General features: G+C 51.4%; 1 protein-coding gene across 1 annotated transcript in view; it reads right to left on the bottom strand.

Moving 5' to 3' along the window:
• Itga11 (integrin subunit alpha 11) overlaps nt 1-13,364 on the bottom strand; it is a 114,662-nt gene that overhangs the window by 88,770 nt on the left and 12,528 nt on the right. Inside the window, exon 2 of the mRNA XM_005316733.5 lies at nt 107-218. Within this exon, the coding sequence (XP_005316790.2) occupies nt 107-218 (112 nt within the window). The remainder of the gene's footprint in view (nt 1-106; nt 219-13,364) is intronic.

Here is a 13,364-nt window from a genome sequence, read left to right as displayed (position 1 = left end):
CTAGAGAGTGAGGTCAGACTGGGCAGCTGCTGAGGTCCGGAGTAGGATAGGGGGCACTGGGCGGGGAATGGTACGGGGCTGGGCACGGGCAGCAGCTCTCACTCACCACTTCTTGCCACTGATGTCATGCTGCTGCACAGTGTAGCCAAAGAAAGCATTCCTGGAGCCAGCGATGACCCGGGGCTTCCTGGTGTCCATGTTGAAGGTGTCTGTGAACCCTGGGTGGGGGAAGGGGAGAGAAGAGGGGCATCAGGCAGGTGAACACAGGGCCCAGGGGTGTTTCAAGACCCACCGGTGAGTCATCTACTTGAGAGGGTCTTGGCTGTGAAGCCAGTGGGCTCCCTGTCTTTGAGGAGCCCTTGTATGAGGTAGTGACAAAGTCCCCGCCTGAGAGAGCCCCCCATCTGATGGGTGAGGCCCAGCACCTGCACTGGAGGAGCCTGTCACTGACAGAGGAGGCCTAAGTCTTACTCTGGGAGGAAAAAGACTGAATGGAAGACCTAGTTTCTCTCTCAGAGACTGTCTGGTCTGATGGGGCACGGATAGCTCTCCTCCTCCTCCGTCACCCCTTCCGTCCTCCAAATTTGCTTCTCCCCCTTCTACTTTCCCTCCTCTCTCTTTCTCCTTTCTCTCATGTCTGCCTGCTAAGGAGTCAGGGACATCCCACCATCTGCTCCAGCCTGGGTCCAGCTCTGCTGGCTGACCGCCTCCTTCTGAATCCATGTGCAAGGCTCTGTCTGGCTTTAGCAGGGCCACTGCCTGGTTGGGGGGAGCGGAGGGAAAGTGGACAGAAAGTCCCACAATCCTTTGGCCTTGACCTCCAGGGTCCTCCTTGATTGGTTAAGTCAGTGCTGATTTGATTGATTCTTTCTTGGGGGAAGACTGTGTGGAGCCTGAATATGACTGTGCTGTGGTTGGGAGGTCATTTGTCTGCACCAAACTCAAGCTGAAAACGGATTCTCAAGGTAACAGTGTCGAGAGGTGATGGGACCTTCAGGAGAGAGTTAGGTCGTCAAAGACGGAATTGATTCCTGTCTTTCTTGAGACATTGGAATAGGTCTCACAAGCCTGGGTTGGGTCTCACAGGACTGGATTAGTTGTCTCGAGAGCAAGTCGTCCTGAAGCAACTTTATGCCTGATGTTTGGCCTCTTCTGCACATGCCCACTGGCCAGGCTGGCAAAGCTTCCACCTGTGTTGACCCCTGTGTTGCCATCCACCTTGAGCCCTAAGCAGAAGCCAAGCTGATGTTGGCACCAAGCTCTCAGACCTCTAGAACTCTGAGCTAACAAACCTCTTTTCTTTATAAGTCACCTAGTTTAAGGTACTTTGTCATTTGAAACTGAAAACCAACTGGGATGGCACTTTGATTTTCTGAGTGTCCTCCTATCTGCCATCATTCACTCTCATAGGACCTTAGGAGAATGAACAGAATCCAGCCAGGCAGAAGCACTTGGCACAGCACCAGAAAGGCCAAGAGGTTTGTCCAGGGGCACAGTGGATCCGGGGACACATTAGAACTAGGACCTTGGATGCCTGCTCAGGAACTCCTTTCTGAACAAGGCATTTTCAGGATGTGGCTGGCCTGCCACTCATCCAGGCCACACCTCTGCCTGGCTGTAGTATTCACAGGATCACCAAACTGGGGATCCATGGGACTTAAGGGGTGGGAACTTGCCACCAGCCAAGACTTTTAGATTAGTGAAGTGAATCTGGAGAATAAGACTTTTCTCATTTCCACCCCTTTCACATGTAGAACACTCTAAAAATGTCAAAGAACACTCACAGGTGTTACCCATTCATCTCCCAGTGGGGTGGGCGGCACAGGGAAAGACCAGGGTGAGGGAAGGTTAACTGACCTGCCCTAGGTCCCACAGTCTGCCAGTTCGGGAGCAGGGAGACTCTGAAGCTGAGGCTCGTCCCTGCTGAGCACCCCCCTGCATCCTTCCCTGGGCACTGGCCCTGATCTGGGTGCTCGGGGGTCAAGGCCTAGGACGCCCACTTGAACAAGTGGTGTCTCCCACTCTTCCTTTTACTTCCCGGCAAGCTGATAGAGGTGCCCCAAGTTCTATCACTGAAGTCATAGAATTAAAGTCCCCCAGTGGGGAAACGGGAAGACCTTGGAGTAGGGATGTCAGATACGTGTTATCCCACTTACCCAGGCCCATCGTTAGTACTGTTGGGAGCAGGGAGTTAAGAGAGATTCCAGAAAACCCACACATCTGCAGTCATCTGATGGTGCTGGGAAAACTTGTTATCCGTATGAAGAAGAATGAGACTAGATCCCTATCTCTCACCCTGCAAAACGTCAACTCATAATGGATCAAAGATCTAGGAATTAGACCAGAAACTACACAACTGCTGAAGAAAACATGGGGTCGGCACCCCAGGATATAGGCTCAGGCGACTTCTTCATTAGGACTCCTAAAGCTCAGGAAATAATACCAAGAATTAATAAATGGAATGGCATCCAATCACAAAGCTTCCACTCAGCCAAAGAAACAAGAACGTGAAGAGAGAGCCTACAGAAGGGGAGAATATCTTTGCTAGCTATTCTCTGACAGAGGATTAATATCCATAATATATACAGAATTCAAAAAGCTTAGCACCAGAAAACAAGTAACCCAATTAATAAATGGGCAAATGAACTAAACAGACACTTTCCAGAAGAAATACAGATGGCCAACCAATATGTGAAAAAATGTTCAACGTATTTAGCAATTAGAAAAATGCAAGTCAAAACTATACTGAGATTTCATCTCCAATTAGAATGGCAAACATCAAGAGTGCAAGTAATAATCGATGGGGGAGAGGAGGGCATGGGAATAGGAGCACTTTTACAGTGTTGGTGTGATTGTAAATTAGTACAATCACTATGGAGTTTCCTCAAAAGCCTAGGCACTGAACTACCATATGACCATTCTAAAGAATTCAAGTCAGCATACTCTAGCCATATCTGCACACCCATGTTTGGAGCAGCACAATTCACAATAGCCAAACTATGGAACCAGCCCAGGTTTGTATCAGTGGATGAGCAGATAAAGAAAATGTGGTGTACATACACACTGGAGTTTTATTCAGACATAAAGAAGAAAGAAATTTTGTCATTTGGAGGAAAATGGATGGCACTTGAGAGTGCTATGTTAAGCAAAATAAGCCAGACTCAGAAAGTTAAGGGTCATATGTTTTCTTTAGAGAGGAAAAAGGAAAAAAGTTAGGTGGGGCTCTCATGAGAATTGAAGAGAGATCAGTAGAGTAGAGGAAAGAGACCAGGGGAAGGGAGCAGGGGAGGGTAAAGGGAAATATTAGGGAATGAAATTGACCAAATTATACTGTTGTATCAGGTGCATAAGTGAATGAATCCTGCTGCTATGCCAACTGTAGTGCACCAATAAAAACATAAAAAAAAAAAGGAAAGATTCTGAGGTTAAGTCTGGGCTCAGGGGCAAGAGTGGTGTGATTCATAAGTAGTACTTGCTGTGGATACAGGAGATGACAGTGCCATCATGTATCTGTCAACCTTAACTTCACGATTCCTAATCTGACATGATGCATGAATTCAGTGTTATGGCCCTGGAGTGGGAGAGGATCCTCACCTCAAAGTGGGAGGGAAGAGGACTATGCTGGTCCATTGGTGCCTTCTTTATGAAACCCATGCCATGCATGGACTTCTTGGTCTGGCCAGCAGGAGGCAGTCTTGGGAAAGGGGACTGGGGGCAGGTGAGCATGGAGTGAGGGTAGGGGTCAGAGGTGAAGGAGCACAGGTCTCTAACCTGTGAGAGCATGGCACAGAGGAGAGAGACACCAGGATTACCTATGCAGACCCAGGAGACTGATGGGCATGTAGGGGTCAAAGAAGTTCCAGAGAAAAACTCACCCTCTCTCAAATTTTGTTCCAGGGATGAACAGATACACACACACACTACCCATGCCCACATGTACACAGGCCTGGTTGTGGGGCAACACTTCATCTGGCTCTCTGGAGCCCCCTGGAGACTAGGCCTTTCTCTTCCTGCTTCTGAGCCCAGGAGGCAGAGGTGGAGCAGAAAAAGAGGGAGGCAGATGTGGCCATCAGGAAAGCCAGACCACCCGTCCCTTTAGGATTGCAGAGTGGGGGCTGGTGAAGGTGAAGTCATGCATTGCATCTTTGGGGACTTCTCCATCCTGTGCTTCTTGTGCAACCAAGGCCAGAGGGACCCTTCCATGACCTGTCAGAAACTGTCACTCCCCAGCTCCACCCCCTTCATCCATCCATTTCCCACCCTCTTCATAGCTAAAGCCAAACTTCTTTCTCAAGGTCCTCCTCACTCCCCCTTCTGCCCTTTACCTACCCTGTCCCCTCTATCCCTCAGCTCCAGCCACACAGCCGCTCTTGCTGTCCCTCGACTGTGTCAGACTCATTCTCTGTCCAGCCTTTGTCCTGTTCCCTATCTGCATCACTCTTCCTCCCATGAACCACATGCCCCTCCATCCAGTTATCAGGGTCAATATTTCCATGCCAGCCTATCCGTCACCAGGCCACCCTACCCGCTGTCCCCTGGCTCTGCTGTACTTGTCCTCAGAGCACTTATTACAGACATGCTGCATATTTATTTTTAAAAAATCTACACAACAAACAAATTGTTTACTTGTTTATTGTCACATGGCTGATTTTTTTTTGGGGGGGGAGTACAGGGATTGAACTCGGGGCACTTGACCACTGAGCCACATCCCCAGCCCTTATTTTGTGTTTTATTTAGAGACAGGGTCTCCCTGAGTTGCTTAGCGCCTCACCATTGCTGAGGCTGGCTTTGAACTCAAAATCCTCCTGCCTCAACCTCCTGAGCTGCTGGGATTACAGGTGTGTGACACCACTCCCAGCCACATGGCTGATATTTTATAACATCTTCTGTCCTCTAAGGGCCACCAGACTGCTGCATTCTCACTGAGGTATCTCAGCTCCCGTTCATGGGTTCACTGAATAATTAGAGACCAGGTTCTTCATTTGCTGGGACACTGCTCCCGCCATCAAGGAAAAGGGACAGGAAAAGAATGGATATGAGCACTGATGTCACGCAATCCTCTTCTAGGTGTCTAACCACTAATTTTAACCCATCAAATCTCATCAATCACTCAGTAGGGAGCAGGTCAGCTGGGAACACCATTAAATAGCATGGGGTGTCAGGGTGCTGGGCCGCCCTCTTGGGAGCTCAGCTATTTGTAGGAAAGACCCTGGGGGGCGGGGGAGAGAAGATTCTTTCCAGTGATGAGGCCCCCCCTCCCTGCCTCAGCACCCAGCGGGGTTCCTTGTGATACATCCCTTGGTGGGAGCTGGGTACCTTCACTAGGGGCTCTGTCTAGGACTGGTCCCGTCACCCCCCCAGTGTCTCTACCCCTACCTCCCTGGGGACAGGATTAGTGAAATCTGGCCACAGGAAGAACATTAAGTTACAAAGTGCTGGCTTCCTCCCCAGACTCCAGTGGGCATGTGCCTCTCACCAAACCAAACCAGCCAGAGGATGGGTTTCCTCAAAATGACATCAAGTCCGTCTCTGACCCCGGCTCCCGACAAGATCTCTGGCCTTCAATGATGGCCGTGGTTTTCATACTTGGGGAATGTACTCTTCTCAGAGATTTATGAGCCCCTGAATGCCAACAAAACAAAACAAAGTTGTTTTTGATGGGAATCAACAGGCCAATTGCAGAGGCGCTAGGAGCCTGGCTGGGCTGCTTGCCACTTCTCTGCCCTCGAGATTGATGACAGAGGGGGAAAAAACCACAATTCCTGGGCTGCTCTCTGGTGGACGGTGGCCAAAGTTACATCAGCGGCTGCTCCCTTTCTCAGAATCTTATCTGGGTTTTAAATAAAGCATCAGTTCATCCCAAGAGGGGCCTGGAGCCATAGCCGTGGGCTTGAACATCACTGGGGGCTCAGAATTCTCAAAAGCACTGGCCGCAGGTGAAGGTGGGGTCACCAGCTCCCAGCATCTGGGCGGTCATGGGCCCAAGAGTGAGGGAGCGCCAGCATGGGACCACAGCACCATCACCTGATGGCTCCAGGCTAGCTACAGAAGTGTCTATCAAGTGCCCGCCCTGTGTGGCCCTCCCTGTGAGCTCTGCAGAGTCTCTGTGGCTCTGCCCTGGATTATAGTGGCTCCTCTTACTGGGCGTGTTCAGGGTACATCCTTGAGTGGCCTTTTATCTTTGTCCTGTGTCCAGAAGATACAGATAGACTTGCTTGATGAATTTCACACCTTCTGAGAACCTGTTCTCAGAACCAGTACCTGGTGGCTTCTTCCTGCCTTAGTTCACATCCTGGTTCTCTGCCTTAGGTGCTACCTGTCCCCTACATCTCGATAACAATCATAAAAGTAACACATGTGCAGAGCATTTATTATGCACCAGGCTCCGTTCCAAGTTTATTTTCTCCTTACAATAGTCTCTGAAAGTAGAATATTATTGTTCTCATTTTAAGGTGAGGAAATTGAGGTACAAAGGTAGCCATGTGGCCAAGGTCACGAAGCTAGGAAGAGGCAGTGTGCACCCCAAGTCCTCAAAAGTCCTGAGCCATGAAGTACCCCATTGATGAGCCTCCCTTTCCTGGGGAGCCACTCACCCCACCCCAGTTCCTGAATCTTCACCTCAAAGTGGCCTCACCCAGGACGGTCCTCTTCCAATCTGAGCATCGTTGAAAACCCACCCACCCTAGGTCTCTGGTACTATCTCCCTCTTCCCAATTTTACTTGGGTTCCTCAGCTACCTGCTTGGTAGAATCAGGCAGATCCCTAATTACAAGAGGTAGAACAGGGAGACTAGGTGAAACAGGATGGAGCCAGAGTCCCCTGGGCCCTGGATGTCAGGATGAAGTACAGGCTTTGAGTTGACGCAAGAGGAAGTCACTGGGTGACCCCTAGCTGTGGACATCTCAGTCTCCACAGCCAAGATCTCACCCGGATCTCTGGGCCCTCCTCTGTGCTGTCTGGATCGCCCTGAACTTCCATTTTCCTGGTATGTTATGTGCAGGGGTAGATGAAGGAGGCTGGAAATTTCACCAAAATTCTCTGGTGCTATCTCCCTCTTCCCAGTTTTACTTGGGTCTCAAGAATCTCCACATCTGAATGTGAATCACAGACAGAAGGAGGGTAGGGAGAAAGGATTCAGACACACCCTAAGCAAAAAGATGGACGAAGTGGACTTCCTGCAGCTCTGGAAACACATAGCACCTTCCAAAGCAAGAAAGAGATGAGCTTTAGATGCCCGGCTGATCTGCACCATCTGCACTGCTGCCCTTTTGCCCAAGCAAATAACGAAAACCTGATGGTCCTTGCCCTGTTGCCAGCCAGGCTTCTCTTTACCCAGGAGGCACTGTTTCAAAGATGGGCGCCTGAGGAAGCAAAGCCAAGCCTTGGGGTGGGGGTGGGGGGCATGGCTGGAGGCGAGGCCCTAGTCTGGGCTCCTTTAATCAGCACTAGTGAGATATTGCAGAAAGGACGGGGGAACCTAGTCCTCTAAGCAGGGAAGCTTCTAGCCAGTTGAGAGAAGAGGACTCCCCCAGAGAGGAGGTAAGGTAGCTCAGGGAGCTCTCCAACCCCGGGGAGAAGCAGGGACTCCTCCTCCGAGGAGACCCTGGGATCCGGCACTGGCTCTGGGAGGCCTGCAGGCTGGTGGGCATCTGACCCTGACCTTGGAAGTCCCAGCCGGGTGAGAAATGTACAGTTCCTCCCCACAGCTAGCTACTTAGCTGATTGATGGGGAAATGGCAGGGGACTGTGGGCCTCTCAGGGGCAGCAGCTCTGCCTCTACGTCCACATGAGCGTGTTTAATGGATCCTGGTTAAGTGACCACACTAAACATATCCATCTATCCCAGGACTCTGAGCAGAGTGAGAACAGCGACTAGATTTTATTTCTCTCTTTATTTCCACCCCAAGACCCGGGCACAGAAGTTCCTCAGTAAAATGTGCTGCATTAGAGTAGAAAATGCAGCTCTGCTAAACAACCACCACCAATAAACCCTCTGCACACCCCTACAAGGGAGTCAGAAGTATTAACTCATTTGTCTTTACAGCAGTCCTAAGAGGCAGATATTCTCATGACCCCTATTTTCAAAGTGAGGCACAGAGATTCCATCACTTGCCCCAAGTCACACACCTAGTAGGTGTTAGAGCCACGTGGTCTGCCCCAGGTTGCACCATGAGTTCCAATTCCTTACTTTTCTCTCTGCACCCTTTGCCACATCACTACAGTTTTTGCCACTGAAGAGGCAGGGTAAGGACTGTGCTCGGTGGTGCATGCTAGTAATCCCAAGGCTGAGGCAGGAGGATGGCAAGTCCAAGGCCAGCCTCTGCAACTCAGAGAGACACTGACTCAAGATAAAAAAACCCAAAGGGCTGGGCATGACCATACAAATTGTTAACCGATGCAGCCTAGCTCTTCAATGCTGGACTAGAAGGGAGAAGGAGGAGCGATTTCACAGTATCTGGACAAAGAGAAGGAACACTGGGGAATCTGGGGGGACTCACAATGTCTGGGGAGTGGCCCAGTCAGTCCCTTCTCAGGATCTCTCTGAGGAGACTCGACTTTAGGCCCGACTGGGCCTGTCCCCAGCCTGTCAGGGAGCAGTGTGGCCCAGCACCACTCATAGCTTGTCCTTACCTCAGCTCTGCACCACGCCCAATAGCTGGGCTGTCCTTCCCCATCCAGGAGTGGCAGATGCAGATGCCGACCCAAACCGCCAGACCCTCTGTGGACCCTGGGCTCTGGAGCCCAGCCCCAGGGCTTCCTCCACCTCATTTTCTTCCTTTCTAGTCACCATGGGACAGGGGCAAGACCCGTTACCACTCGGTCGAAGGCAGCACGCAGCAGATATTATCAGGGAACTTATTAGATTTTACTTTTATGAGTAAGCAAAGGTCTTAGCGATCAAACCATTTATTGGTCCCTAAACTTTGTTTTTCTCAGTGAATCCCAAGTGGACACAAAAGGTTGATGCTGAGGGTGGAAGCAGGAACAAGTAGCAGGTTTTCAGTCCCCAGAGCAAATCTAGGACACTTTCCTTGGAAATTTAGTTTGAGAACTGCTCTATGGAGTTGAAGACCTCGGTGCCCTAAGGGGGAAAACTAAGGCCCAGAGAAAGGCCGGGGTTGTCCAAGGTCACCAGTGGTTCCTCATGACCCTCTGTCTTCCCCATCAGCCCTGTGGTATGACCTCACTCCCGTCATCGTCTTTTGGGTCTGGGCGCTCCAGGTTGCATGCTGGGTGGTGGGACCACCCCACGGGGTACGATATGACTCGTGGTCTTCAGAGTCTGCAGCCGTGCTGGGGCCAACAGACAGGTGGTGAAGTCAGCGGAGCCTGAAGCGAAGCCAAGAGAAGTTTGGAGAGGGGTGATCTCAGTTCTAGTGTCGGCTGTGCCATCAACTTGACTCGTGCGCCGGGGGAGTCCCTGGGCCTCTGGGGGGGGCCCCATTTTCCCATGTGGAAAATGAGAGATTTGGCCTCTGACACCCAAGGTGCAGCCCTGGCACACATCAGTAGGTTCTTTTGGACAAACACACAGCTGACTTCCAGTTGTCAGCACAAGAGCATCTGTCTTGAGTCTCCGCAAACAATTTAGAATTGGAGCCCAGGCAGCGGGGAAGAATGCAAACTCATCTCGAGGCTGGCCAGAGCCAAGTCCATTTGGGAAGGGAAATCTCCAGGCAAAAATGATAATATTTTGCATTCCAGAGCCAAAGGAAAGAATTAGAGAAAATCATCTTCTAATGCTCTGCCCCCTCCAGGCCTCAGCTCCCTGCCCCTCCCTCATTTTCACCCCGGGGACTTGGCTGTGGGGCCTTCTGTCTCTGGCTGGGGCTTCTGGACACATCAGATGTCAGGAAGACAGAGACCTTGGTGAGTGTCCAGGAATGTGATCACCTTTCCACAGAAAGCCCCGCCCAGCCCTGGGGATGGACTGTGCTGCTAAAATCTCAATGAGATTTAGGGCAATGGGCAGAAGGTCCTCCTGGTTTCCCTTAGACCCTCTTAGTTAAAAAAATTTGTGGACCCCAGGCTGTCTACTCTGACTCCTTGATAACAGCACTATGTGGCATTGGAATGACCAAGGATCTGTCTCCCTGGGGTCTTCTAGGAATGGGAGAACCTAGAGGAGATGGGGAAATATGGCTGTCAAAGGCCAAAGGGTAGACTCCCGACTTTAAGACAGCTGGTTCTAGGACTCAGAAACGGGGACATGGATATATGGTACCCACCTCTTAGATGCTAAGACTGCTGTGGTAAGAACTAGGCTGGGCATCAGGAAACTAGGTTTTTCTCCTGGGTTCTGCCACTTACTGGCTGTGTGACCTTGAACAAGATACTTCCCCTTTCTGGTCACCAGTCTCCCTGGTGGCCTAAAAGTGTTCACAGTTCGGATGTCCTAAGTCTGTGTTCTCTTTTTTCTCTGGATTCATTTCCAAATCCATCTCCCTCTGAGGGGAGAGGCTTGTGGACCATGGGTGAGGAGATGGTGCTTCCCCAGCGAGACTCCATCTGATTGCCTCCGGGACCGGGAACATCCCCCAGCTCCCGCCAGCAGTTGGTCCAACGCAAATGTCCTCAGCTTCAAGCCACTTCTGAAGGCAAGCTGTCCCCCAGCCCCACAGTGATTTAGCACCAGCCAGCCCGGCCCTTCTGTTAGAATCAGAGGCTGTGTTTAGGGGAGCCGGCCTGCTGACACCAGCCACTTCTCACATCTAGCCCAGATGCCCTCTTTTACCTGAGAGCAAATTTGCCCGCTCTTGGGTCTTCCAAGGAAGGGATGTGCCCCCTTCACTCTCATAAAAGCCCCTCTGTGTTCTCACTTCTGTCATTCACATAGAAGTGTCTGACTTCTTGACCCAGTGGGACCTCCTGCTTCTCTGCTGGTGGGCTTTATCCTGCTGCCGTCTTCTCTGAAGGAAAACCATGGAGTCCATCCCGCTTCCCATTCCCCCCACCACTGAAGAACCAGCTAGAGCCTTGTCTCAGACCCCTGGCTTTCTGGCCTTCACGCAGGGCAGGTCGGAACTCTGCCCCAGGAGACGCTGGGCCCCAGTGTGCACAAAGGCGCAGAGCCCAGGGATGATGCAGTGTGGAGGAGACCCGCAGGGAGGAGAGCGCCAGCACTGATTTCTCCTGACAGTCCCCATCAAGGGGCAGAGGGTGGCTTCCATGGGAGACTCGCTAGGCCTGGCCAGGGAAGGAAGGGAGAAGGGGGAGGCAGCAAGGACGCCCCATGGAAAGGCGTCACCTCGCACACCCTTGATTCTCAGGGAGATTAGCTCATTGGGGAAACAGCAGGTCCCCAGTCCACACCCACTGCTGCTTCTGGCAGCAAGTGGCTCTGCATGCACCAGCGGTTAGAAGCAAGGTCTGCTTCATGGGAGGCTGTGGCCACAGTGTCTGCCTTCCCCAGGAGGAAGGGCCCTGGATCTAGATGCATTTGCACGGCCTCTTAAATGTTAAGTGTGTGAAAAAAGAACCCATCAGGAATCAGAAAGCTCTCTCCTGGGGCGTGATGAGGGGGCTGGGCATCCTCACTGCATGATTGCTAGGTCCACTTTAGCCAAGAGTTCTGAAGACTCCGGTGGCCTTAATGGCATTTTGAGATTGGTAAAGGATGTGCTGCCTGGCACGAGCCTCACCAAGTTCACTTCATCTTCATCCAGGAAGGACTTGAGTGGAGAGATACAGGGCAGCCTGCCCTTCACCCATTGCCCTCCATCAGTGCAGCCGGCTTCCTCTCCTGCCAGGCCCTTGTGTGACCTCGGAGGACCCTGCCTTGCCTGCCTACCTCTCTCCCCTAAGACAGTCATCTCAACAGAAACTCACGGCTCCCTGTACCATCCCCTCCATGTCACCCGCTGTGCTAAAGAAACTATGTCTGCTACTATTATCACGATGGCCTTCCTCCAATCTCCAAAGCACTTGAAGCTCTAGATAAGGAAGAATTCTCTAAGTCAGAAACAATCAACCTATGTGACAGTGGGGACACCTTTGAGGGCCCGTGGTATGCAGGCTGAAATAGAGGCACTCATGGCAGCATCCAGAGAGAGAGAGCAAGTGCTGGTGAGAGCCATGGAGGCCCTTCTCATTTTTTTTGAGAAATCGGTAGTTTGCCAAAGTGCTGGTTAAGCAGATGTCAAGATCATGGAAAACAGGCCTGAAAATTGAAAACAGCAAACTGAAATTGGCTATAATTAACATAGTTTTCCTCCCAGTCCTGGAGAACCCTCTCATGCCTTCAGAGGACACATGAATCACCTCCTTCAGGACTAAAGTCACAGTTTTATGAAAGCTAGTATACTTTTCTGTCTTATATCATTTATCTTTTTCTCTCCGTAGGGATGGAGCTTCTTCCTCAAGCTTTCAAGAACTACTACGAAGGATATAAAAGTACCCAAATCAACATTAGGAATCTCTGCATGGTACTCATTTAAAGTACAATCATGTCTCGATCAACTAAAACACACCTATGTACACACACACACACACACACACACACACACACATATCCCAGGTTGGATGGAAAACTGGTCTCAAGAGTTGTGAGCACAGATATGCCCCTGCAGCAGGCTCTGGCCAACAGTGCTGCACCTTGGGCTGGTGCTTCCCACCTCCCCTCCGCCCCCTCCAATGTCAAAGTGGCCCAGATTCTTGAGACCCCCGTTCCGCCCAGGCTAACTCAGGCTGCTTTGGGAGCCCCAGTAGCCATTGTCCAGCTGCCTGCGGGGCATTTTCACTTGTCCATGAAGGAACCCTGAGTTTTCTTTTCCAAACTTGTCTCTCCCCACGCTGGGAAGTGGCGTTCCCACCTCCCCACTGGCAAGTCAGAGGCTCAGAGTCTTCCTGTGACTCAACTTCCCACCATCAATCCTGCAGGTTTCACCCCTCAGGTCCTCTCCAGCGTGGCCACTCTCCTCCATCTCCTTTGTTATCCCTTAGGCCCAGTCAATCTTGTCATCTTGGACCTAGATTTTGGCAAGTCTTCTGTATGGGTGCTCAATTCTAATTTCGCTCTGCCCTTTGCAGCAGCCAGAGTGATTTTTTTAAAAGGCCCCTCAGATGGTGGCATTTTCTTGCTTATCACCTCTGGAGTCCTCATGGCATTTCGAGTAGATCCCGGATCCTTCCCCAGGCTCGCCCGGTGCTGCAGGACCTGCCTTCTCCTCTACCCAGCGAGTGTCACCATCGCTACCCTCCTCCCCGAAGCTCGGGCACACCAAGCTCTTTCCCCACCTCCAGACCTCTGCCCTGCTGCTCCCTTTTCCGGGACAGTCTTCCCCGAGGTCCTGGCTCAGCTGGTCTCCCCTCACCCTCCAGTGTTGATGTCCTAGCCAGGATGGAGAACCCACTATTCCTCCTCG

Source organism: Ictidomys tridecemlineatus, chromosome 5 (genome assembly GCF_052094955.1).
Source record: "Ictidomys tridecemlineatus isolate mIctTri1 chromosome 5, mIctTri1.hap1, whole genome shotgun sequence".
NCBI classification, from domain to species: Eukaryota; Metazoa; Chordata; class Mammalia; order Rodentia; family Sciuridae; genus Ictidomys; species Ictidomys tridecemlineatus.
This window is presented reverse-complemented; position numbering and strand designations above follow the sequence as displayed.